General features: G+C 55.2%; 1 protein-coding gene across 13 annotated transcripts in view; it reads right to left on the bottom strand.

Moving 5' to 3' along the window:
* Positions 1-26,700, bottom strand: part of LOC101530588 (transforming acidic coiled-coil-containing protein 2) — a 115,752-nt gene that overhangs the window by 45,851 nt on the left and 43,201 nt on the right. For 8 of the 13 annotated variants that reach the window (XM_058671720.1, XM_058671719.1, XM_058671723.1 and 5 more), the window contains exon 2: positions 21,077-21,211. In XM_058671720.1, coding sequence (XP_058527703.1) covers positions 21,077-21,211 — 135 coding nt within the window. Of the gene's footprint in view, positions 1-10,591; positions 10,888-21,076; positions 21,212-26,700 lie in introns of those variants that run through there. The other 5 variants (XM_004579760.3, XM_012925464.2, XM_004579759.3 and 2 more) reach the window with 5 other exon arrangements.

Here is a 26,700-nt window from a genome sequence, read left to right as displayed (position 1 = left end):
TTTCCAATCCAGTTCCCTGATAAAGTAGCAGCAGACGCTGGCCTACATACATGGGAGATCTAGATAAGCGTTCCAGGCTCCTGGCTTTGGCCAGCCCTTGTAGTCTTTGGGAAGTTTACTGATGAATGGAAGGTCAGTATCTCTCGGTCTTTCCCCCTCTGTAACTCTGCATTTCGAAGAAATATATAAACCTTTCTAAGAAATGAGTTTTTTTTGCTCTTCCCGCACACCCGACACACACACACACACACACACACACACACTACTAAAATGTGGGCGAGGAATTGTACAAGTGAGCAATACATTTCCCTTGAGTATGTAGTGAATTAATTCTCAGGCACTGGGAGAGAAACTGCAGGCAGTCGCTCCAATTAGGCTGCAGCTCCCACTGGTGTGTGTGAGGGCTGAGAGTGTGGTGGGCTGGGTTGGGTTGGGATGCAGCATCCATTGGTTTGTGTAAGAGATGGGGCTGGAGACAGAACTGATCCAACAACTGCAAATACAAGTGTGTGTAGAGTGATTGGGTTGTCGGTCTGAGCCGGACCCCACACTGGCTGGCCTACAAAGGAGTCAGGTCTGGGATCACCTCTGGTGAGGTTTCTTTGGGGACCCTCGTAACTGGACCCTGGACTCAGAACTCCAGCCACGGTGCAAATCACAGCATCTGTGGCCTGACTGTGGAATGCACGTGTCTGGACGTGTTGAGCATTCTCTCCATGATGCTCCCCAGAGAGGAATGGGATCCCCAGAGCTAGGATGCACAGTGAGGAAGGGGCCATGTCAGGGCCAGGGGAAGAAGGTTCCAGGCAGAGAAAACCACAGAAGAACTCTGGGCTGGAAGGCAGGTCAGGTACACAGACAGGGCACAGTAACTGGGCCTCCTGCAAAGACAAGGCCTGCGGGAGGTCCCTGGATGGCAGCAACAGTGACAATGATCATGGCTTTCTTAGGACCTGTGAGGATGCTGGGAGGAAACCCCAGCTGCTCTATAAACAGCCACAGGGCAAGAGTGGACCCTCCCTGAGCCCAGCAGACAGAGCCCGGTGCTGGGGTGCCTATGCTGCTCGTGGAAATGTGTGAGAGCTACATGGGAGGCTACAGTGACTGACAGGTGTCATGGAGGACACAGAGATGTTGGGGTGCTCTTGACTAAACTAAGCTTATGTAACACATACAGTCGGAAGACAGTGACCATCCCTAGCCATGGGTGTGGCTCTTCAATAACATGGTGCGATGAGGGGAACTGGCATCTCTCACTCAGACCTCGACAGTGTGTTGCAAACACTCAAACCATCTCCTTGGGTTACTGTGCAATGTCCAGGGGACTGCCTCACATCCAAAGGGGATCCTCCCACCTCACCAAAGCCCCGCTTCCCACCAGGCCCTACGAACCACTCTTCTCAGCTCGAAGTCTCTGAAATCAGCTCTTCAGTCTCCTAACAGACAACACGCACTGCTAAAAATAACCATCTATTTGTACTTGGGCTGTAACTTATAGAAGGAAGAAAATAGCTTTTCTTGACCTCCCAACAGGTCCTGCAACTCTTCTAGACCAGTTGATTTAAGTGACAAAAATATCAGGCACATAATCAGTGGTTTTAAATATGACAAGACTGATAACTCCAGATTGCCACACCACACAAGCTCCAATGGCCAGAGAGATTTCCCACATCAAACATTACAGTCTCAAGGTTAAGGGCTTTGTGGCAATAATCCAATTGAGGGAAAATAGACTCTCAGAGCTGACCTTCTTGCCAGCAAACTACTCCATGACATGATAAAAGAAACAGAAAAAGGTTTAAAAGTGACTGTGGTCGCCTCACCATCTGTCCCCACTACGCCTCCAAGCCCTCAGATTCCCAAGCACACTCCAGCTTTCCCTCTTATTTTTAATGATGAGACACACATTGCTTTCTCAAATTTCTCAACATCACTACTGCTTAAAAATGTCCCGGCTCTGATTTCAGCTGAAACTTGAGTGTCACTGAATTAAGTCAATAGGGTTTTATTTATTTCTTAATTCATCACAGGATGTGCTGATAGGTGGAGCATCAGAATTTGTTTTAATTAACAATCCAGGACCTCCCCTTGCAGTGCTCCTGACTGGGCGAAAGGCCCTTTGTCACAGCACGGACAGGGACGCTGCCAAATGCTGCCTGAAGCTCAGAAGGGAAGGTTTTACCTCCTGACATTTCTGCATCGCGCTCCTACAAAACAGACATAGTGGTGATGGGTGACAGTGACCCCCAGGGCCCTTGGAGGATCTGTACCATAAGTAAGGACTTCAGGGATGGGGTGGGGGGAAGCATTTCTGCCAAAGAATGTGAAAGTAATTAAAACCAAGAAATGGTCACAGACATTGGGGCTTCCCAAGTCACTCATTCTCAGCTTAGACACCCAGGGCTGGAAGGGGTGCCTGTGCTGCTCGCCAGCCACCTGGTCTAGCCACCTGGCTGGACTGACAGAAGATGGGGGGCAGGAGCAGAGGGGTGCTCAGCCACCCCATCACTGTGTACCTCAGATCTCTACATGCTGCCCTCCTGACATTGGACGCCCACTTCATGTTGGGGCTCAGGGTTGGAATGTGGGGTGTCTTTGTTCTCCCCAGGGGCTGTGGTGCTTCTGGAAGGGCCCCTGACACTGCCTCAGTCATGTCCTTTGCCTGATTCCTAGACCCCGCCCCACAGCCTGGGTCCCATGTCCTGCTACTTAGAAAACCACTCACTTCAAAGCTGTCCATCTCCATGCATGGCCAGCACTGAGGTCGACAAACGGGCACAAGCATTCATGGCTCCTCAAACCATGCTCAGCTGCCTGCCTCAGCCCCCACCTCCATGCCCACTCTTTCCACGTGAGAATGCTTGCCCAGAACCCCACAAATGCCTCCTGCCCCTGGTACACTCATCTCACACACCCTTGTCACGGCTCTCACTGGCACAGTATATTGCTCAGCGGGGCTAATGACGTCTGCTTTTGCTACTCACATCATGGGATATGCAAAGAGACATTTCTCAAGGCACACTTGCTCCTTAGTTGAGCTGTTGAGTGCTGGCATCTGTTCTCTGGGCCCCAAACAGTGCAGAGGCTTTCTCTGAAGTGGAGCCAGCCTCTCCCGCCTTGGTCCTTCCAGACCATTCTGGCACCTCCCTTTAATGGAGGTCCATGAGCCATTAGCAGTTCCCGCCATGGTGTGATGGACGGCAGGAGCAGCTCCCACAGGCCGAGTCTCTTTAGATCTGGTGGCTTCTGGGGGCCAGGATCTGCTGGCATTAAAGGCGGTGCAGGCATGGCAGGTCGCAGGAGGCACAGCTCCTCGCCAGCAGGCTGCAGCAAGCAGACTGGCAGCTCTCGGCGGGCGTTCTTCCCGGCCGGCTCTCCTCCCCAGCGGTGGACAAAGAGCAGCCCGCATGGTTTCTGAACATCAAGCATCCACTTGGACGACATGAGCAACCTGCTTACACCCGGTATTCCAATTCAAGTGTGAGCCTCTGCATCTGGCGGAGGGCAGAGGGGGCCTCTGCTGGGGCCAGGCTCAACAGGTGTCCAATCATGCAAGGCCAGCAGCGTGGTCAAACACCTCTGGGCTTGCGGGGCCTTGGGAGATGTCAGCTTCAGCCCAGGGCCTTTGAGGATCGACAGAGGACACACCCGCTTCCCTAGGCATTGACCACTCGGGTGTCCCTCAAGATCTGAAAGAAGCCAGGCAGGAAAAGGTGCTTCAGGGCAATGACATGAGCTAAAGGCCACAGGCATTAGTGCAACACTGAAGATGCTGCTCAGGCACCCGGCACAATGGCTCAATTGGCTAATACTCCACTTCCAAGCACCAGCATCCCATACAGGTGCCGGCTCATGTCCCGGCTCTTCCACTTCCCATCCAGCTCCCTGCCTTTGGCCTGGGAAAGCAGTGGAGGACGTCCTAAAGCCTTGGGACCCTGCACCTGCGTGGGAGAACCAGAAGTTCCTGGCTGCCAGCTTTGGATTGGCTCAGTTCTGGCCATTGTGGCCATCTGGGAAAGCAACCAGCAGATGAAAGAGCTCTGTCTCTACTCTCTGTAAATCTGCCTTTCCCATAAAAATAAATGCATCTTAGAAAAAATGCTTCTTGGGATGCTTGCGCCCTGTATCTTAGCACACAGTTCAAGCTCTGGTCCTGCTTCCAGCTCCCTGCTCATGTGCACTGCTGGAAGCTGAGATGCTGGGTCCCTGCTCTCCATGTGGGAACCAGGCCCAGCACTTCCTTGAAGAGGCAGCAAGTCAGCAAAGCCCCTTGCTCTGTGAGAAAGCTCTGATACGGACTGGCCCTGCTAGGTCTGTACGGCAAACTGGAAGCTAACTGGACAAGATTCCATTGACCTCTTGAGTCATTCTGAAAACGACCAGCAGGAAAGCCCTGCGCAGGGCTGAGCAAGCCCTGGGCAGAGGGACAGCTCCCCATGGCCACCTTCAGCCCCTGCTCCTCCCAGAGCCAGCGGCTGTGTCCAGTTCCATCTCAGGTACACGGCGAGGAAGGCAGGAACGGACCGGAAGAGCCATGGAAGGCAGTGGAATGGAGTTAAGAATAGGTCTGGGAAAGAACAGAAGTGTGAGAGGCAGCAGAGTAGCCAGAGAGGGGGAACAGAGCACAGAGCAGGGCAGCAGTGGGTGAGAAATGGGGACCTGCTCCTGGTTGTCACCACGCTGCCTTCCTTCCTGGGCCCTCAGTGAAGGCAGGGGCACCACCAGGCGCCTGGGATGCCCATTCCCCGCCCCAGGGTGCCAGGTCAGGTCCCTGGGGGAGGGGCACGAACCCCAGCACACAGGATCCAGCCGGCTGAAGGAGCCCTACACGTGGCTTGGTGGCCAGCAGAGGTGGCTATGAGGCATCAGCTCCAAGGTGGGCGTTCGGTGCAGCAGGTAAGCCGTTGTCTGGGACACTCAGATTCCAGATCAGAGTGTCCGGGTTCCCATCCCAGCCCTGCTCCCAATTCCAGCCTCCTGCTCATGTGCACCCTGGAAGGCAACAAGGAAGGGGTGGCTCGGCGGTTGGATTCCTGCCACCCATATGGGCAGAAACTCGCACTGAGGTCTCAGCTCCTAGCTTGTGCCCTGTTCGGCCCCAGCCCCCGTGGGCACTGGAGACCAAGCCAGCGGGTGAGCATTCTGTGTATGTGTGTGTGTGTCTTTCTTTCCCTCAATTCAATGAATCACCTAAAAAGACATCTGCCATGGTTTGAATCTTTGTTCCTTCACACTCAGGAGTTTGGTCCTCAGAGACTTAGGGCAGGGCCCAGAGCGGTAGCCTAGCTAGCATGCACTGGGATTTTTGAAAGAAGGAGGGATAGGAGAAGTCTGTCTTGGCCAGGTGACATGCATGAGACATCCCAAGGCGTATGGGGAATAAGCCACTGGGCCAGCACAATGCTCAGATGAGAGGCAAGGAAGTAAACGGAGCTCAGAAGGGACACCTGAGTGAGAGAACGGAGCAAAGAAGGCTGCCGGCAGAGGGTGTGAGGACGCCTGCCTCAACAGTGGCCTGGCCAGGAGGGCAGGGACGCTGGTGATCTGCAGCACCCCTCTGTCTCTGAAGCTTTCCTGGAAAGCAGGCTCCCAGTCGTGCCTGGCTGCCCTCCCTATAACGGCACCGTTGAGTTACCAAAACAAAGGCCGTGCAACCCACAGCTCTGAAATTACGACCGTGTGACTCTGCCCACAAACAAGGTGCAGAGCCTTGCAGAGCACTCTCGCGTCCAGATCCCGGAAGCTCGCCCGCCTCCCAGGACAAATGGAAATATGTCTACAGAGACGCATGCAAATCCACGCCGCCCCGAGGCTGCTGGGCCACAGCGGAAGAGCTTGCTCCCAGCGTTCAAGCTGCAGCCTACAGCTCTGCTCCTGTTTTTGCCACACCTGCTCTGTGATACAACTGCTAAAGCCAGTTTGTAAATAGAAACGGCGCCCGCATCCGCCGGCTACTGCTTGTCATGCAGGAGTGCCATGTGGAAGCAAGCAGGTCTGCTCTCCCGGCTCACTGTGGTCTTCCTAAGATGCTATCCAACCAGAACCAAGTGTGGGCCCAAGAGCAACCATGTGCAATGGGCCATCAGCAATCACTTTAAGGGGAAGGGATGGAAACATACAGCATCCTCTTGCCTACCCACCCGCCCCCCACCCGGCCCTGGCCCTCAGAGCTGCTCGGCTCCAGTAATCCATCAGGAAAGAGCAGCCAATCACATTCCAGGTTCAAGTGTTGCCTAGGCAACTAAAAATCTAGCCATAGAAACAGGCCATAGACAGTGGAAAGAAACACAGAGATGGGGATGGGAGTGCCAATGGGAGAGTGACCCAGAATCCACTGCGACATTACTCCTGCCTGCACACTCACAGCTGATCAATATTTGAGTCCCCACTGTTCACGTTCTACCCCTCTCCCCAAAAGCACGTTGGTCCCAGGGCCCCCGTAAGAAGCACTGGGCCACCCCTTGGATGACTGGCAGCTCCCTCACAGTGCCTCAGAATGCACCTGTCTTCAGCATCCCTCACAGAGCCTCCAGGTTAAGTCCCACTGCGGAGGTACAAGTCTAGAAGGCCTGAAGCACTATGAACTAGACAGCGAGCCATTGGCAGTACTGGAGACCTCTGGGAACACTGATGATGATGGGGCAACGCAGCTGTGTGAGGACCCGTGCGAGCACAAGCTCTCAGTCCATTCTTCAGATAACTTTGCAGCTTGTTTAGCTTTGGGCGACGGGGGGCGGGACTCTGCTCCTATTCTCCAACAATAACAGCCAAAGTGAAAACTACTTCCAGTAACTCAGAAGCTGCCTGCAGCCCGCCTCAAGAATCCATCCTTTGAGCTGAGCGCCTTGGCCAAGTGGAGCCTCAAAAAACCAGCCCTTTGTGAAGGACCAAAGGGAGGTCCCAGCTAGTGCCCCTGAAGCCCCTCCTGGCCTTTGAGCAACTGGGATGGGGGTTGGCAGTTTCCAAGTACACAGCAGAAAAGTCTCTCCTTTCGCAGGTGTCTGGCGCCATACCCTCCTCTGAGTCTTTGTGGCATCTCACTTCGGAAACAGCCTGCAGCTGGGCAAGACCAGCATCACTAGACCCTGGCCACAGCTCTCAAGCTGGAGCAAAGACAGGGCCAGGAACCACACAGGCAACGGATCAGCCCACAGGTGGCCGGAGCACTCCAGGCTATCCCAAGCACTCTCTTGTCCTGGCAACTTTCTCAGCCACCTCTGATCCCACCTGCTTTTCACAATCCAGCCCAACCTCTCCAATTTCCCCCAAAGTAGCTCCCAGAGTGGTCTTGTCTTGGCCAGTGGCCCGTCCTCTGTGGTCAGCAGGGCATAAAACCTCCACTCAGGCTGCTGTTGTCTCACCCCCTTCCCCAGGCCCCCAGCAATCGCCACAGCCTGCTGCTTCTCCTCTCAACTTGTCGCCATCCATCCGGGCCCCTCCAGTCTGACCCTCCATCTACACGTTGAATTGTTGCCACATTTATGGCTTGGGTTTTGGAGCCAAGACCTATGTTAGCCTGAGAGGGTTCTGTCAACAAAATCACTGTGTCCATTCTTGGCATGGGTGGCTGGGGTGGCGGATCTGGAGAGGGTTCCAGGAATGGGGTCTCCATGTACACACAGTATTTAATGCTGCTCCAAAGAGCAGAAGTGGAGCCAGCAGGGTAACCATGGAAGGCAGGGAAGAACGGTAACGCTAACTGGTGAGCGGGGCACTCAGGCACTGCCTGGCTGTCTATCTGCCGCTCATGTCCTTTGAGAAAGAAGCGAGCTCTCCTCCTTGCTGCTCATTTTCTAGTTGGAAATGGCACCCGAGACCACCAAAACATTCCCCCCCAGACAGGAAGACAGACCTAGGTCAGCCCGAGGGTTTTCTGTGTTATTTGGAGAGGTGGAGTTACATATAGCGAGAGGTCTCCATCCAAGGGTTCACGGTGGCCCAGGCTGGGCCATCTCAGTCTCCCCCATGATTACAGGGGCCCAGTTACTTGAGACATCCCTTGCTGCTCTTCCTGCCTTTAGCAGGGAGCTGGATTAGAAGTGGACTGGCTGAGATACAAACCAGTGGCCACACAAGATATTGGCCTCATGGGCAGTGGCTTTGCCTGCCACACCATGATTACAGATCCATGGTTTTCCAAGGAACCAGATGGCAAGGAGACACACTGGCTTGGAGCTTCTCAAACGCTGCTGTGCCAAGGTCACGGACAACTCTACAAGCCAGGGATAGAACCCAGAGGCGCCGGTAGGTCCAATGGGCCCAGGAGTCCACATGTCCAAGTCCCTAGGTGACGCTGAGGCCGTGCTGCTTGGTCTGTGGCTCTTGTTGGGAGTAGCCAGGGATAGGTCCCACCCCTGTTCCCACTTGTCTTCTTGCTCCTCCCATCCCTTCCTTGCCAATTCACCATACCCCCATGTAAAAGGAAGCTGTCTGCTTCCTTCACACCTGAAATCTAAAGGAAGGAAATTGTGGGAATGAAAAATTCAAATCCTCCATTGCAGTTTCATTGCTACATAGTGGGCCTTTTACTTACGCCAACCTCTCATAAAAAGGTACAGGAGAACAAGGAACATTGACTCCGGAAACCCGGTGTCAGGGGCTGCAGCTCCAGGCAGGTGAGCGCCCAAGGCCCTACCTACCAAGGCTGCATCCTCCTACCAAGGCTGCGCACGTCCCTGCCTCGGCCCCCTCCGCTGACCTGGATCACTCAGGGACATGCATCCTCCAGGGTGGGCCAGCACACACCATCGTGAAGGACTAAGCGCCTGGGCACAAGGGCCTCTCCTAACACATGTTCTCAACTTCTGGACTGGACAAGAGCACATCTGGAGGGAAGAGCAAGCCCGGCCATCCCGACCACAGGTGCAGAGCAAAGGTAAGCTGTGATGAATGGCATGGCCCAAACGTTTCCGCTCTCCACTTTCTCTACTACCCAGAGGTCAGGAGATGGACGGTGGGATTTCCTGTGAGTAAAGATGCCATTTTAAAGACTTTTGGAGCAGCAGTTCATGGAAGAGAAGCTTGGGGCTGGTGCATACAGACCAACTCAACAGAAGCTATTTGATAAGCACTTCACCGAAGAGTCTCTATTCAGCCCCAAGTTGCAGTTAAACACCACCAGAGTGACCTGCCTCTGGAAAACAGCATCCCAAAGGCAACATCTCATTAACAGCATCCACTTTCCCCAACTCAGCCTGACTCACTCGGCAGAATTCTGCTCATTAACTCACTGGGCAGGAGGGCTGGGCTGTTCGGGACTGGTGGACCTGGTTTCCGAGGACCAGGGAGTAGGTTTTCCCAAACGGACAAATTACCCTGTCTGGTGTGAGCCGCAATAGCAGGCAAGCTCAAGCCAATGGCTAATTAAGTGTCCTCCACTTGAAAACTTGTTCACAGTGAGCTCCTGTGGATCTTTTCTGCTGAGGCCCGAGACCCGCAAAGCAACACACACACATCGTTCTATACACCGAGCCCTGCTACATGCGAATCAGACACAGGGCAGGCCCAGGGTATCAGTCACAAAATCTGGAAAGAAAAACCCTTCCTTTGAACGCTTTCTTCAGCTGGGGGAACAAACACACCTGCTCCCAAGGATTCCCCTGGAAAAGGCAGAGCCTGTGATCCACGACCTGCAGGGGCTCAAGGCCCCCCACCACATCAGCCAAGAGGCCCCACCCCACTACAACACACAGACCAATCCCAGCAATATTTCAACATACACATCTAGTGACCGCCCCCACCCCAGAAACACTCATTCTTCTCTCTTTGGCAAAGGAGAGCAGACCACAGCGTGGACTTGGAGGTCCAGTCTGGACGCCGACCTGCCCTGCTCACATGTGAGCCAGCAGGCCGACCTAGGCAGTCAGCCCTCCCCCTCCCCCATCCTCCAAAGCAACCTGGAGGGGGGTGGGGCGCCGGAGAAGACCGGAACAGAAACAGCGGGGCCAAACAACACTCGCTGGGGACCAAGGCCACTTCTAGTCACATTGGCTCTGGGATTTAGCCAGAAGATCGGGATCCTGGATGGACGCATCGTCAAAGATCGCCACGACCCAATGGCCGGCTTGCCCTGCTACCTTGGCTAATAACAGGCAGCGGCCTTGTCCTCCAACACACCGCACCAGGAGGACAGGAGACCACGCTCAGGCTCAGTGGCCTGGATGCCCCCCACCCACGCTGTGAGCTCCAAACCATGTGGCCAGCCACACGAGCGCTGCCCTGTACACGCCAGTCAGGTCTGGGGGGCCGGTGTCCCCTTGCAGAAAATACCACAGCAGACAGGGGGCAGAGACAAGACGCCAATGGCCCAGGCCACCCCCCACCATGTGCCCCACTGCCCTACATCCCACGTGGAATCCGGCGGTCATTTCCACCCCCAGCAGCGTCCTGGGGCTGCCAGGTGCTCGCCCCAGAAGGGGCATGAGATGTGAGGCGGGGCAGCCACCACCGAGAAAGCCCGGTGAGGGTGCTGGGAACTCCTGGCGGGCCTGGGCTCCGGGCAGCACAGGCACAGGCCCAGAAAACCCTAACAAAGCCCCAACCGCCTCTCCTCCTCCAGGGCGCGGATAAGGCGTCCAGGCGGAGCACTTACATGGCCTCGGAGACCTCCAGGTTCAGGTCGCTGGCTGGGACTGGCTGCAGGGACTGAGACCCTCCCATCCTCGCTGCGCCCTGGCGTGCAGGCTAGCCGCGAGATTCCTCCAGCTGGGAGCCCGCGGCGGGCCAGCCGGTGGCCGGGGCTGCTGCACTGCAGAGGGGCGCAGCCGCGGGCATCCGTGGCGGTGGTGGCGGCTGCGGCGGAGCGAGCGGCGGCCGGCGGCCCGAGCCCGGCCCAAGGGGCGAGCGCCGCGGGAGGGTGCACGCCAAGGCGCCCGCGCGCGCTTCCGAGCAGCCGGGGCGGGTGTGCGCGCTCCTGAGACTTCACAGGAGCGCCGGTGCCAGCGGATCTGCTCCCGCGAAGCCTCCGGCAGCCCGGCTCCTGTATGTGTGTGACACGATGACGTCACCCAGCAGGCCCCGAAGCGGGCACCTCCACAAAGCTCCGGAAACGGGCGGGAGCAAGGGCAGGGGCGCGGGAGACGGCCTAGGAGGAAGGGTGTGTGTGGTGGGGGTGGTCTCAGAGGGTGGAGGTCTCCTCCATGGCTCCTCCTCCCCTCCTCACCCCATGAGGAGGGAAATGGTCTCTCCCTGCAGTGCCCAGGGAATGTCTGGGGGAACAGGTACCCAGGTTGCAGTAGAAACCCAGGAGCCAAGACGTGAGACCCGCACCCGGGCCCCGGAGATCCTGGAGCCTCCGTCCCCGGCTCATGCCGCACAGCCAGCCCTGGCCTGGCTTGCCTCCAAGGACAGCACCTTCTGTGTACACACTGCTGGGGTCCAGCAGGCAGAGGCGCATGAGGCCCAGGGAAGGGGTGAGGGGAGGGGCCAGCAACTAGGCATAGAACGTTAAACTTCCACCTGCGGTGCCAGCATCCCTTGCGGGCTTCAGTCTGAGTCCTCGCTGCTCTGCTCCCTGCTAATGTGTCTGGGAAAGGGGCAAAGAATGGCTTAAGTACCTGAGCTCCTGAACCCATGTGGGAGACACGGAGGAACTCCCATGCTCCTAGCTTTGCATCAGCTCAGCTTTGGCCATTACCGCCATTTGGGGAATGAGCCAGCTGATCTCTCTCCTCCTCTTCCTCTATATTAATATGCCCTTAAAATCCTTTAAAAAATATATAAATAGAGGGCCCAGCGCAGTGGCCTAGTGGTTAAAGTTCTCACCTTGCATGCACCGGGATCCCATATAGGTGCCCATTCTAATCCCACCAGCTCCACTTCCCATCCAGCTCCCTGCTTGTGGCCTGGGAAAGCAGTCGAGGACAGCCCAATGCTTTGGGACCCTTTTACCCTTGTGGGAGACCTGGAAGAGGTTCCTGGTTCCTGGCTTCGGATCGGCGCGCACCGGCCCATTGCGGCTCACTTAGGGAGTGAACCATTGGACGGAAGATCTTCCTCTCTGTGTCTCCTCCTCTCTGTATATCTGACTTTGTAATAAATAAATAAATAAATAAATAAATTTTTAAAAATAAATAAATTAATTTAAAAAATAAAAATAGAAAACCCATGGCACGGGTCGCAAGAGCTGGATCTCAGCAGTGGACTGTGCACAGAGCCAGGCCCAGAGCTGAGACAGAGCCTCCAGGGGCACAGGAACTCCTCCCTGGAATTCAACATGGGTCAGGCCTGCAGGAATGGCCCTGACACCCCCACCACTGGGACTCCCAGCCTGGCTCCCTGACTGGGCAGCAGTCTGATCCCACTCTGTGGCCTTGGGGCCTTGGGAAGCAGTCTGTCCCCCTTCTGAGCTCTCGGTACAGACTGACAGCAGAGTTTAAGCAGAATCACTGCTGGGCAAGCTGACAGCACTTGACACTTTCCCAGCATGCACCCTCCCCCCCGAGCAGAAAGCCTCGAATATATTTAAGCTGCGGCCCAAAGGAAAACAAGTTTAAAGTAGCCAGAAATTTCCTGCAGACACATGATGTTGGGCCAAGGCTGTTGCAGGGGCACACCTTGGGAACTGCCACTCATGATATCAGAATAGTTCCAGGGGGTGCCAGTGGGCTGCTTTCCCTCTGCTCCTGTTGAATGTCACCGGCAAACAAATGCCAGGCCAGCAACACTGCCCCCCGGGGTGTGACAACATGACATTTCCAGGAAGCAGCAAGCAGGTTTCCTTTCCCTTTTATACAAAAACAGTTCACGATGATGTCCATCTCGCAGGGACGGTAACTGCCAGGGGTGGCCTGAGGACACTCGTTCTAGCAAGACCAGGAGGGGATGCTGCCACTCACTGCCAGTACTGCCTGTGGCTGGCAAGTCTGGCAACCTGTGCCTCCCTTCATCAGTCCCAGAACCCCAGGAGTGGAGGTGGGGTGGAGATATGTGTGTTTCAAAATTTACCTATTTGTTAGAAAGGAAAAGTTTGAGAGCGAGCTAGGAAGGCACTGAGAGAGATCTCCAGGTACTGTACACGCCCCAAGTGCCACAACTGAAGTCAAGATCCAGAAACTCCAGCCAAGTCTCCCACATGGGTGTGGGGGTCCAGGCACTTGGACCACGTGCTGAGGCTTTCCCAGAGCTGGATTGGAAGGGGAGCAGCAGGGACACAAACTAGCACCCACGCGGATACGAACATCTGGGGAAGCATAATCTGGGCCCTGAGCCCTGGGGTCGGCTTCTCTTAAAACAGATTGCTTGGGGCTGGCCCTGTGGAATACTGGGTTAAACTCTGCCTGCAGGGCCGGCATCCCATATGGATGCTGGTTCGAGTCCAAGTTGCTCCTTTCTGCTAATAGCCTGGGAAAGCAGCAGAGGATTGGCCCAAGTGCTTGGGCCCCTGCATCCTTGTGGAAGATCTGAAGAAGCTCCTGGCTCTGGCCTGGCCCAGCCCTATCACTGCAGCCAGTGATAGGGAGTGATTCAGTGAACAGAAGACCTTCCTATCACAACTCCCCTACCTCCCACCACAATAACTGCCTTTCAAAATAAATAAACCTTAAAAAAAAAAAAAAAAAAAGGATTTCTAGGACTCCACTTGCAGAAGACGAAAGAGGTCCAAATAATCCCACTAGGTGGCGCTAAAAGCACTAACCTGGACTGTCCCCAGTTCAAGGCAAGTGGCCCTTCCCCTGGACACCCAGGCTTAGCACCAGAAAAGTACACGGGGAAAATGGAGGAACCATTGTGAGAACATCTCTGCCAGCTGGGGCAATGACACATGTCCTCGTGGGTGTCCCCATCTCACCAGTGTTGGTAAACACAGACCAGAGCCAGGGGACAAGCAAAAGGGCTCTGGACACCAGCGACACAGAAGCTGAGGCAGCTGGAACTCGCCTGTTTACTGCTTTGTGTGACTTCTGACTTTCCCGTATTTAGTTTATGCACAGTTGAAAACAAATCTGCTTATCTAGAAGTTCTGCCAGTGGAACATGGAGAGCTGGAGAAAGACAGGGAGAAAGCTCAGGGTGGGGGAGAACTGGTTAATCCTCCTGTTCATCAGCTGGCCCCTGCAGGGGGGCTGCTGGGAGGACATTGTGGCTAAATGAGAAGGGTCCGCTCATCACCACAGGGCTCGCACCTTTACAAGAACAGAAAGAGACTTGCAACCTCTCTCTCTCTCTGTACCGACAGGCTGCCAAAGGTGACACCACTTGCAGACCAGGAAAGGGACTCAAACCAAGGCCCAACGACGCTGCAGACCCTGATCTCAGCCCTGTGGCCTCCAGGACGATGACAGGCCCATGGCAGGGCTCTGTGAAGGACATAAGTGCAAGCAGCTGGCTAGCCAGTCGCTCAGAGCCTTGCTGGTTCTAACCTGCACTTGTCATGCACTCAGGCTGGGCCCTGGCCAGAGCTGAGGAGGCAGAGAGGGTCCCAGCCACACCAGGTACCTCTGCCTACCATCAGCCTGCCAGGAGTGGCTGCCTTTCCACACGTCACCTCCCCTCTCTGCCAGCTCCCATGCCCAGTCACACTGCCCTGGCCACTGTGTGAGGGACAGAAGCCACCACAACAGAGCCTGCCCTTTCAGCTCCAACTAGTGATGTCAACAACCCCTGGACACGGGCCAAGGAGACCCTGGCCTCAGACAGCCCTGCCACAGGCCTGTGACCACCGTGCACATGTTTCAGGACCCTGGTGGCAAGCTAAGCCTTCACAGACGGCTCCATGGCAACTCCCCTGCTCATGTGCCCAAGTCACTCTGGAAACCTGCTAAGGCCAGAAATATACCCTTTGTTTATTTTATCTTTTCTTTCTAAGATATATTTATTTGAAAAGAAGAAATAACAGAAACAGAAGAAGACAGAGTTCTTGTATATCCTAGTTTACTCCCCAAATGAGTGCAGTGGCCAGGCCCGAAGTCAGGAGCTTCATCTCCACATGGGCGCTGAGGCCTCTTCCACTGCCTTCCCAGCCATGTTAGCAGGGAGCAATACCCCAGCTCTAGGCAATGGCCTAGGTGGCACTGTACCTAGGCAAGTGTTACACTGCTGAGAGAAAATCAATAGCTGGCTGGCATGCCTGGCTAATGCCAAATCTGTGTTAACCATGCCAGTGTGCCAGCATAGTCACCTAGCCTAGTCTGGTTTTATTTCTTCTAAAGATATGTGAAATGGTGCTGGATCTGTGAGTCCCAGGGGCAGGGGTTCGGTGGGGGGCCAAGTCATCCGGCCTTTTGGCATGCTTGCATGGTAGGTGACAGGTCCATGAGCCCCAGAGGTGGGATTCTGGCGGGACCTGGGTCAGACAGCCTGGGAGCCAGCAGTGTTGGTTGAAGCCCACCTGCCACCCAGCGGTGCACTGGTCAGGGTTTGGTGTGTGGGTTTGAAGGGGTCTGGGGGATGACACAGGTGGGGGCATGCAGGGATGTGAGGGCCCATGTCCAAGATGGGTGGTCTGACCATAGAGTGCATGCATCAGAACTGGGCCTCCTCAGGGGCTTAGACAGAGCAATGGCAGAGGATACGGCAGTCATTGGGGCCTGCATAGGACATCCGGTACCACAACAGAGGAAGCAGGGCAGAACAAATTGAGCAACTACCCCAACCAAGCAATGATAGTGAATATCTGGGCAAATGGAGACCCTAAGGTGGACTATGCAGCCAATGGAACTGGAAGGATTTCCTTATCCTTGGATTGGTGATACTGACAACATTTGAGAACTATGGAGACTACTTAAGCAGAACCCTCAGAGCATGTTCCATACCAGGGACCCTGGGGCAACATCAGGTGGCCATTGCCCATCCCTGAGTACTGGGGTAGTTTGGAGGCTGGGCGTGGCTTCTCTCCTTATCTCCCCCTTTCCTCCAGATACAGGAAGAAGAAAACTTGGAAACAATGGTCTCACCAACTTTCCCCTAATCCTTGATCCTTCTCACCATGATCAACTGTGTAAACTTCACCCAAAAATAAATTGTTTTAAAGTAGAGAACATTACCCACATGGGATGCCGGCATCACAGACGGCAGCTTAACCTGATGTACCACAACACTGGCCCTGCACCCATCATTTCTAAAGCAATTAGCAATTCAACAATCATTAATGCACCTGCTATAGGCCTGGCCTCTAATGGAGATCAGATGAGTTACTCAGTAAACACCGGAAAGATTTGCAAATCTGACAAATCCTTGTAACCAAGAGATAAACTGAGCCACAGCTGAGAGCAGTGAACATCTCTGACACCTAAAGAAAAATACAAACGTGGGGGGCTGGCACCGTGGTGCAGGGCTGGTACCGTGGTGCAGGGCATAGCCATTGCTTGCCATGGCAGCATTCATTGCTCCACTTCTGTTCCAGCTTCCTGCTAACACTCCTGGGAAAACAGACGTTTTCCACTCACATAGAACAGGATGGAATTCCAGACTCCTGGCTTCAACCTGGTCTAGTGGAAGCTGCTGTAGCCATCTGGGGAGTGAACCAGCAGATGGAAGATTTCTCAGTCACTTCCTCTCTTTCTCTAACAGAATAAATCTTAAAGAGAAAGAGAAGGGGAGGAGAGAAGCAGAGGAAAGAAAGAGCAGACCCCAGAAGTTGCACCTCTGCCTGCAGGCTCAGAGAAGTCCTGTTGCCATAGTAGCAGGACTCTCCAAATATCATCAAAGGCCCCTGTGCCACCAATGAGCGTGCGCACGCCCACTAAGGGAAAGTAGGTCAGGCCATCACTGACAAGCCCATGGAGAACGCCAAGAATGTAAATACAGATGGAGACCGGACTAGGGCGTGTCCTATTTCTTCCAGCCCTTAGGCTTCGCCAGCATTCATTGAGGGGAGCTGGGAGCCTGGGCAAAGCCCAGGAAGCCCACCTGTGGAAAGCAACCTGCTCTGACTACTCACAGCTTGTCCCTGCACTTGCAGCCCGAGGACCCAGCCCATGCCCTATAAAGCTGTTCCAGTGCTTTCCAAGTGCTTACACACACCATTCAGCATCCCACCTTGCCTAGAATCTAAGCTGGGAAGCTGTGTGGCCGAGTTCCACACCCACAGGTGCACAGGAGCCCAGGACTGCAGAGCAAGCAGTGAACATAAGGTCCTGCTGGGGCTGGGCTTCCTCCACCCACAGAGAGCTGGGTTCCTCTTTTGCACTTGGGAGACAGGGTTCGTGTGTCCCAGCCTTTCTCTGAGCACACACAACATGCCCACCGTCTTCAGAACAACGTCCCAGCCTTACTGCTTTGACCCTGTCATTTTTTACATGATGTAATCTCACATCCAAGCAGGCAAGCCCTCGTCTACCTGCTCCATCTCTATTTCTCCATCAAGGCCCAACACCTGGGAGGGGCCCGCTCCATGCCCAGCCACAGCCTTCTTTCCACAGGAGTGCCTGGTTCAAGTCCCAACTGCTCCATCTGATTGCAGCTTCCCACAAATGCACACTGTGGGAGATGGCTCAAGGAGCTGGGTCGCTGCCAAGCACATGGGTGGCCCAGAACGAACACTGTGGTCCTGGTTTCAGCTTTGCCCAGGACTGGCTGTCGCGCACGTTTGAGGCATGAAGCAGCAGACAGAAGATGTCTGTCTTTGCCTCTTTCTCTTTCAAACGAAATGAAAATAAATACAAATAAAAGAATTCAGTATATAGTATTTAATTCTGTAGGGCAGCAAGAGGGCAAGGGGGAGGCTAGCACTGTGGCATAGCATGTCAAGCCACCAGCTACGACGCTGGCACGTCCTCTAGGACTGACTGATCGAGCTCCCTGCCAGTGGCCTGGGAAAGCAGCAGAGGATGGTCCGAGTGCACGTCTCACTCTGCCTAACAGGTCAAGCAGAGCACCTGAGCATCCGGGCGTTTTCTCCTAAATACTCACACCTACAGGAGCTGGTTTGTGCTCACGGGGCTAGCCTTCTGCCACAAGGGCTGGCCCATGTCCTCCTCCTCTGGCTGACCAAGGAAATGCTGGGGAACTTACCAGGCGGCAGCTGTGATCAGGTTTTCTAAGTTTACAGAAGTTAACTTCTTGTAAGTTTGGTTCAAAATACTTGTCGGTTGCATGGGAGTGGGGCTGTGGCTGAGAGGGTGAAGCTGCTGCCAGGCGCTCTAGGCCCCAGGCCTCAGCCTACACAGTCCCACTCCTCTTGCTCTCTCCCTTCTCATCAGACACCTGTGCATACTGCCAAACGCAAGGAGACCCTGCCTCTCCCAGGAAACCTTCCCAGTTTCTCCAAGCTGAGACAGGCACTCTCTTCTCCATCATCTTTTGTCGTCATCCCCATGGAAGACGCAGCCGTGTTGCCCTGGGCTGTTGCTGTCCACCTCCATTCTCCAGCAGTACTGCAAGTCAGCGGGGACCAGTACAGTTCAAATGCCAGCTCCTTGTCCAGCTGAGCTACATTCTTCATCTACAGAATCAGGCTCCAGGAGGTGAGTGCTGCTGGCCCCATCTCCAAGATGAGCAAACTGAGGCCCCAAATTGTGGATTCATGCACTCAGTGGCATGTCTCTCTAGCATTATGCCTCTTGCCCTGCATGTCATGGTTGCTCACGGGTGTGCCACAGCCTCAACTCAGAATACGTCTGCTGAGGGAATGGCAGGCTGGCTGGATGATCAAAAACTTCAAGCAAAGGAGAAGAGAGTACCAGAGAGCTCTTTGTGATCCCTTTCCTGCCTGGACAGCAGCCTGTGGCTTCACCCAGGAGCCAAAGGATTAGAGAGAAGGGTTCAGCCTTGCCAGCAAAAAGCGTGGGACCCAGGCAGGGCGGGTCTCTGAGAACATCCTGTCCCAGCCTGCCTCTCCGGAGCCCTCCCTTGGTCTGGCCAGCGTTCTTCCATCTCCTGGAGCAGTCTGCCACCAGGCCTGCCTTTCGGAACCTGCAGCTCGCTCTGAGGGCTCCAGGGCAAGCACCTGGCTTGGGAAGAAAAAGCAGCAACCTCCGCAAGTACAGAAGCCAGCAATTAGAGTGCCACTGTCCTCACTGGGCAGCCATGGTCTCCGCTGACCCTGCTCAGAACAAGAAGGGCCTGGAACCTTCCAGCCCCACCCTCATGACTGCTCTGAGCCCCACTGCGCCTTCTGCTTCTCCCTGAGTCCTCGCAGGGGCTGGGGAAGCCAGCTCAGGTGAAGTAACGGGTTGAAGTGCTGAGCAACCTCCCAGCTGATCCCCAGGAGCAGTTCAGGGCTTAACTTCCTTGCCTTCCGGGGGAGAAGGAGGCCCCCTTCCTCTTCTCTAGGAAAGAGCTGTCAAGTACTGGAGCAGCAGCGCTGGTAGGGAAGGGAGCGACTAGAGGCAGGAAGCCTGAGGTGGGTGGGGACCCCACAAAGGAAAGCTTGATGAGCCAAGTCCATTGGCCCCCATGACCGAGCCTCAGGCCAGGCCGGCCCTCGGGTTCCCCCCAGCCCAGTAGGCAGCAGGGGATCAGCCTCGCCCTGCCAGAGGCTCAGCTGTTTCCACAGGGAGAGTCAAGCAGTCCCTGGCCAGCTGTCTGCTGCAGAGAGCGTGAGAGGTCAGCTCTGAGCATGGCCAGAGCCTGCCTGGGCACCCTCCAACCTGGCCCGGCCTTTGTGGGACACCCCAGCTCCACAGCAGCTGCCATGGCATTGAGCAAGGCTTGCAACTTGCATGGTCGGAAAATCTGGCCTTGCAGTTCTTGCGCCTTGCAGTTCTGCTAACAGCATGGGGGCGCCCTGCTGGTCACTCGGATGGCCACGCCAGAGGGAGACCAGGCCTGTGGAAGCTCAGTGAGGCTACCCTCTTCCTCCCAGGATGAGGGAGGCAGGCACGTGGGCTCTCTCCTCCCGGCGGCCTCTCCTTTCTCCTTCCCCAAGTCACATCTGTTCTCCCTGAGGCTCCTGGGCTAATGACTTCCAATGGGCATGGGGGAGGGGCAGTGAGCAAACTCCTGGAGTGAAGCCATTTGCTCTGAGATTGTGTCATCATTCCCTCGGCAGCCAGGGGGAGGGGGAGGCTGCAGGAAGTGGCCCAGCACGTTCTGAGAACAGAGGGTCCCGCTGCTCCCCTTTGAGCCCAAAGTCCAGGGAACATACATAGCAAAGGAAACCTCGCTGGACACAGGAACTCATGGATAGTGACACTGCACAGCCCGAGGCCACTGGACCTCAGACCCTGGCCCTGGGCCAGGCGCTCAGCATATCTGTGTGTATCTGTGAAGCTCCAGAAAAGACGCACACAGCCAGGGGAAGTCCCACTGGCCCAGTCCTGGCTGGCTACGCCATGGCACGGGGTCCCGTCAGCCCTGAATCCAGGCAGAGGGCCACATCTGATGATGTCACCGTCCTGCCTCGGGACTTGAGGACACTCCTGAAAGTGAACGCAGGCAGCCAGTGGCCAACGCGGTAGCCGGCGGCAGAGACTGTAACACCCTGGCCCACACCGACGGGAGTGATGGAACGATTAAGATATGAAGGAGGGGGCAGGGCTCCTCCGCAAAAGTGGAGGGTGGGGCTCCCCAGGGCCTCCCCAGGGCCTCCCCAGGGCCTCCCCAGGGCCTTGGGTGGCTGCACAGGGTGAGAAGGCAAAAAGGACTGTGCAGTGCAAAGCACAAATACAAGCTCACTAAGTAACTGAGGCCAACCTCAAGTCCCTCGTCACTGGCACGGCCCCTCGCAGCAAGGGGATAAAAAGCACACTTTATCTGTGCTCACCCCACACTTCCCGCATAATGATGTAATTATGGGAAATTCCAACATGGGGGCTCCCTATCAAGCCTTGGGACCCAACCTCCCCCAAAGCATCACAGGCATCACAAATGGGAAAAATCCACATCTTAACTATTTTCTATGAGTCTAAACTCTTCTCTTAAAAGAATCCTTTACCAAAGGAAACCCTTGCATGGACACCGCATGTGGGCCGCCCCTGCTTCCTTCTCTCCAGATCCAGCAACCCTGGGCTAGCTTGTCTAGAACACCCTAAAACACTCACACAGTGCGTCCCTTGTTCCATGAGAGCCCAAATGATGAGCAACAAGGCCTTGTTGGCTCCCAAGCTAAACGCTGCTCAGCCCACCCCCCCAGCCTCTGCCCAAGGCCACACCCTGCCCTCCAGGGCCCACTGCTGCAGAGGGAACTCCCACAATACCTGCAGACAGCCTTGACAGGATCCCAGCAGGACACAGTGGAAGCTGCTACTCCATCAACATATGGGGCAGAAGGCTGGGCTGCAGGTTCTGAGGCCGGGGGAGCGAGGGCCACATGAGCAGCAGCCGGCGAGACACTGGGGACACAATGGGAGAATTATTCCAAGTGGAACTCAGATTGTTAATGGCACATTCATCAGTTTCTCTCTCTCTCTCTCTCTCTCACACACACACGCACACACACGTGGGGCTATGCTACTTATAGACCCAGCACACACGCACCCCCTGCTCCCTGCCCAGCTTCCACTTAACAAAGTCGAGGTTTGTTTTTTTGTTTTTATTTTTTTTTCCTGCTTCCCTTTTATTCTGGAGGATGCTGGTGCAATGATGGCTAATAACTTTCCATAGCTAAACTCTAACTTTATGACACTTCAGGTTTTGCTCCTCCCACAGGGGAGAAAGAAAAAAGTGTGATAAAAGTGCAGGTGAAAAGACTGGTAATCAATAAACCCGTAGGGAATCCAGCCAAGGCCACGCTCCCTGGCCACTTCACGGATGCCCAGCGCGTAATGAGAGTGCCCCCTATTGGGCAAGCCAGGAAGCACAAGAGTGGAGGACCCATAATGCCACCCACAGATGAGGGCCTGGGGCCAGTTTCCAGGGCAGCAGCCCTCCCAGTTGCTGCAGCCAATCCCAGGGGGATCTGCCCTGACAGAGGGTGTCAGTGGTGGCCAGGCTGGACAATGTGACTCACTTGTGGACCATACACATCTCGGTGTGTGGGTTTCTATGTCCTTTGTCCTGCTCACTCCCAAGGGTCAGGCTGGCCTTGGAGGTGGCATGTTGGCCTGGAGGACAGCTGCACACAGCTCGTCCTGGGAAGGGGATTCTTACCCTTGCCCACCGCCTCCCCCCTGTCTCCAGGACCAGCTCTGCCTTGCTTGGCAGGCCTCCTTGGGACCCCATAGCACACCTTGCCTTGACACTGGCAGCCTCCCTTGGTACTGGGACTCTGGGAAGCAAGGAGCAAAACAGAGTCCAGAGAGAGCACTGGCCCTGTGGGCTCAGAGCAGCCCAGCCAGTAGGGGATGAGAATTATAACAGACATGTGGATAGAATCAGGCAGAAGCACCACGTGGGTCGACAGGTGGGGTGGCGTCTTGGTTACCATAGGGACAGTGGCTGGGTCCAGCACAGTGGCTGCAAGTATTTATTTTGTAAGAGCATGATGACGCCAAACTCTGTGGTTGTGGGAGCCACTGCTGCACCACAGGAACCCCCATCGTGAGCATCACAGGTGAGCGGAGCAGGTGCAAACACAAACTTGGCTTTCCCAGTGACTTGCCTAGCACGCTCCACCCCTCGCCTCCACCCCAGCACATCTACTTAATGGGATGGAAAGGGGGCAAGTGGAGGACAGTTTGGGGTTCCACCATGTGGAGGGCACATACTGTCAAACTATAAAGATTCCTATCTTGTAAACACTGGGTTGCCACGCTACCCAGAGCAAAACAAACTCGGCTTCCAGAGGGCGGGCATGGCAACTGTCACAATGGCATCCTGGGGGCAGCCCAGCGCAGCTCCACCCAGGCCAGGAGCTCCTTCCTCTCCTCGGATTCACTTCCGTTCCCAGCGGCCACCTCACCGCTCCCTGCGTCCCTTCCCTCTGCTGGCCTTGGACCACCATGACCACACCCTTCTTGAGCTGGCCTGGTCTTGTCATCTAATGCCAACAAATGACTCACTGGCCCCACTGAGAAAGGCACCTCCTCACTCTAACACCTGCTCTTGGCCCGTCCCCCGTGGTGGGGTTCATGCCCCAACAGGGAAAGGCTTGGTGACTTAGTGCCAGCCCTAACATGCAGCCGCCCCCTAACCCTCCTGGCCCCAAGAGAACTCTTCCTCTTCCCACCTACCTGCCTCTCCTCCAGCTTCCCTGGCATGCTAGCTGCCTCACTAGCCAGCTAGGCTCTGGGCCAGACGTGGGGATCAGCTCTGGGCGCTGGTTCTCTCCCCACAGGCTCTCTCATCTCCCCTTCCCAGTTGAGTCACCTCCTTCTCTGGCCGGAATCTGACCTCTGCTGCTAGAAGCCTTCAGCCCCTCCAAGCTGGACTCCTGGACATCCTGCGGAGCCTGCCTCCCATTCTGTCCATGCAGATCCCCACTCCGCAGCCACCAGCGCAACCCAGCTAAACTTACGTCTGACTCCTCCTCTTGCTGAAAACCTTCCCTGGCTTTCCCTGGCCTGTGGAGGCAGGGGGTGCTCCCCAGACTGGTCTCTGGCTCCCCAGTCTGAGCACACCAAGTCCCTCCCGCACTTAGGAGACCCACACCAGGAAGCCTCCGCCCCGGCCTCTAGCCCACTCCACCATCATCCTGGCTGGTCACATAGATACCATCCACACAAGAAAGCCCACCTCAGTGTGGGGTACAGCCACGCCCACCCTGCACAGGCTCCTGACCACCCCAGAGTGCTCGGCCTGCAAGAAGCTCCCCGCTACACATGGGATCCTGCCTTCTGCCCCAGCTCCCATGGCATGCAGGACCCTGCAAGCAAAACGGTATGCAAATGGAAACACGTGCTTCATGTTTTCAAGAGTATCAAGATATCAACAGCAGAGGACGGAACCAGGCATACTGGGGTCGTTCCAATGAGGCCCATGGGTGACAGCCAAGGACATACATATACCTGGGACCCAGGGGAGGAGCAAACACAGGGTCCCCATGGCTCCCAGAGGCACAGAGATCAAGGCTACCCCAGCCCAGACAGGACAGCAGTTACAGCCACCTGCAGTTTACCTTCTGCCCAACAGCTCCAATCTCATCTCGAAAGCCCTGTGGGCAGCAGCAAGTCTTTATCCCCAGAGGAGGGCACCTCCTGCACCTTGGCAGAAACCCCAGAGCCCTGGGCACCTCCAAGCTACCTGCTGTCGCCTCAGCTCAGACCTTCTGCAAGGTTACCACTGCCTTCCTCTGAAAACGAGCCAGGCTCAAGGTGTGCAAAGGTCCTGTGGTTTAAATAGCCATGACCCCTCTTCCCCCTCAGGATGCTGACCAATACTTTCCAAACCTCACTGGAACAACAAAGAATCTGAGTTCACATTCCCAGAGAACGCCTTGTTGGAGGAGGTGAAGGAGATGCGGTGATAACTTAAGGCCTGTTGGCTACTGTTGGTTGACTTAGACATAGTAGACAGAGAAACAGAAAGCTTATAGAGAACAAAACCTGCCACCCTTTTAGTAGAAAGGCATGACTTAGATTATTTCCCCTAAGCCCAGTTGAATGGGACCTCAGAATCCTTCTCAACACAGACTCCTGACAAACTAGAACCAATGGGTCAGAATCCACCATCTTGCTTCAGTACCACGAGTAGGCCTGCTAACCGTGTGGCCGCAGCTCCAGCTGCCCTGGACACACAGCATTCCTCTGCCTGCCTTCTCCCCACAGCCCCACAGGTCTGGCTATGGTGACGTGATCAGCAGCCACTGTCCTTTGATTCTCTTTGCAGCGCTCTTAAGTGCTTCTTGGCAGATTCCCTGCTGACCCGGGAACAACTCTGGTTTCAGAGATCAGCTGGAGCTGCCAAATTAATCCCTAGCCCACGGATAAACACCAGAGTGGCCCAGGCTGTCAGGGGACTGAGATAACGGCCCCCAACGTGTAAGCCGAGCCTGTCACGTCCTGTCAGGCCAGATGGGTGACAGCCGCTTCTCTGCATCTCCATATCGCCATCTGGAAGGCATTTAGCACCACAGCCCTCCTCTTAGGCCTCTCGACTGGATTCTTCCCGAATCCCCAAGTACACACCATCACGTAACAGGGCAAGTGGCAAGGCCAGAGACCCGGCTCAGATTGAAAGCAAGATTGAAAGGAAGGCACCATGCAGATCTGTGAGTGTGGGGAGTTGGGTTTGGGTGAAGTAAGCAGACGCCTGGAACTCCACCAACATGCCAAGCCCAGGAGGTGCTGAGCAAGGCTGGTCGGAAGACTTGCAAGATGCACCAGCATGTAAGGGCCAGCCCAGGAGCTTGTGAATGGCCCCCAGTCGCGCCAGCCTCCAGGTACGCTCTGCCAACACAGGTGCCGTCCCTCATCAGCCTCCAGATGTCCCACACTCCTGCACAGCCAGCTTTGGATGCCAACACCCCTCACAACCCTTCCCCACACTCGTGTGCTTCTGTGCACAGAGGGAAAAAAAATATTAAGCTTGGTGCAGGCATGGCTTAAGCAGCAAGGACATTTTAAATTAGGAAAAGTTGTAAACACCATCCCCAAACCAGAACAGTGGCCAGGACCCTCAGGGCCACAATTCCACCATCAGCACTGCTAACCCGGTGGGCCTTCTGCCCGGGGTGGAGCCCCCGGTGCCCTGAGTCGCTGGGCACGGGCCCTGGTTATAAAGCAAGGATGCACAGCATCTGACCCAGGCGCTACACGAGACCTACGAAATCATCTGCCAAGGCGACTTCAAGAGGAACTCAAAACGCCATCAACCTACAGCAAGTCTGGTCATTTTGGTTTGTTGTTGTTGTTGTTGTTGTTTTATTGAAAAGGCAGATCAGATTTTTTTTAAAAGATTTATTCATTTTATTACAGCCAGATATACACAGAGGAGGAGAGACAAAGAGGAAGATCTTCCGTCCGATGATTCACTCCCCAAGTGAGCCGCAACGGGCCGATGCTGCGCCGATCTGAAGCCGGGAACCTGGAACCAGGAACCTCTTTCCAGGTCTCCTGCGTGGGTGCAGTGTCCCAATGCATTGGGCCGTCCTCAACTGCTTTTCCAGGCCACAAGCAGGGAGCTGGATGGGAAGTGGAGCTGCCGGGATTAGAACCGGCGCCATATGGGATCCCAGGGCTTTCAAGGCGAGGACTTTAGCTGCTAGGCCATGCCGCCGGGCCCGGCAGATCAGATTTTTACAGAGAGAAGAAGAGATGGAGAAAAATCCTCCATCCACTGGTCCGCTCCCCAAGCAACGACTGGAGCTGAGCTGATCCAAAGCCAGGAGCCAGGAGCTTCTTCCACGTCTCCCACATGGGTGCAGAATCCCAAGGCCTTTGGCCATCCTCCACTGTTTTCTCAGACCACAGGCAGGGAACTGGATAGGAAGTGGAGCAGCCAGGACACAAACTGGTCCCCATATGGGATACTAGCAGCTGCAAGGTGAGGATTTAGCCACTGAGCCATCATGCCAGGCCAGGCTTGAGCATTTTGCATGGCCCATGAACAATGTTATAAATATTCCAATGCCCCTTGGCAGAAGATTCATCGACCCCCTTGGAGGATGCCCCTCAGATGCCCAAGACTGACCCAGAGTTAACCGCTTACTAAGAAAGTCAAAATCCACCCACATGGATAAAGCCATGCAAGAACTACGAGAAACCAAAACAAGAAGGAAACCCTGCCTGAGCTTAAACCACATGAAGTTGTCAACAGTGACAATGCATGTGGCTCAACCCAGCAACCCGCTGGATGCTGAGCAAACACACAGGTACACTGCAATCTCCTCGGCACATTCATGGAGGCCAACACAGCTTTCTAATGGCACTAGGATTTCTGTGCTTCAAGAAGGCGTGCTGGCTGCTCCCGTTCTAAACTGAAAGCAACTCCTCCACTTTGTCAC

The sequence above is a fragment of the Ochotona princeps genome, chromosome 13, assembly GCF_030435755.1.
Source record: "Ochotona princeps isolate mOchPri1 chromosome 13, mOchPri1.hap1, whole genome shotgun sequence".
NCBI lineage: Eukaryota > Metazoa > Chordata > Mammalia > Lagomorpha > Ochotonidae > Ochotona > Ochotona princeps.
The sequence above is the reverse complement of the archived record's forward strand: the minus strand, read 5'-3'. Positions and strand labels throughout refer to the sequence as shown.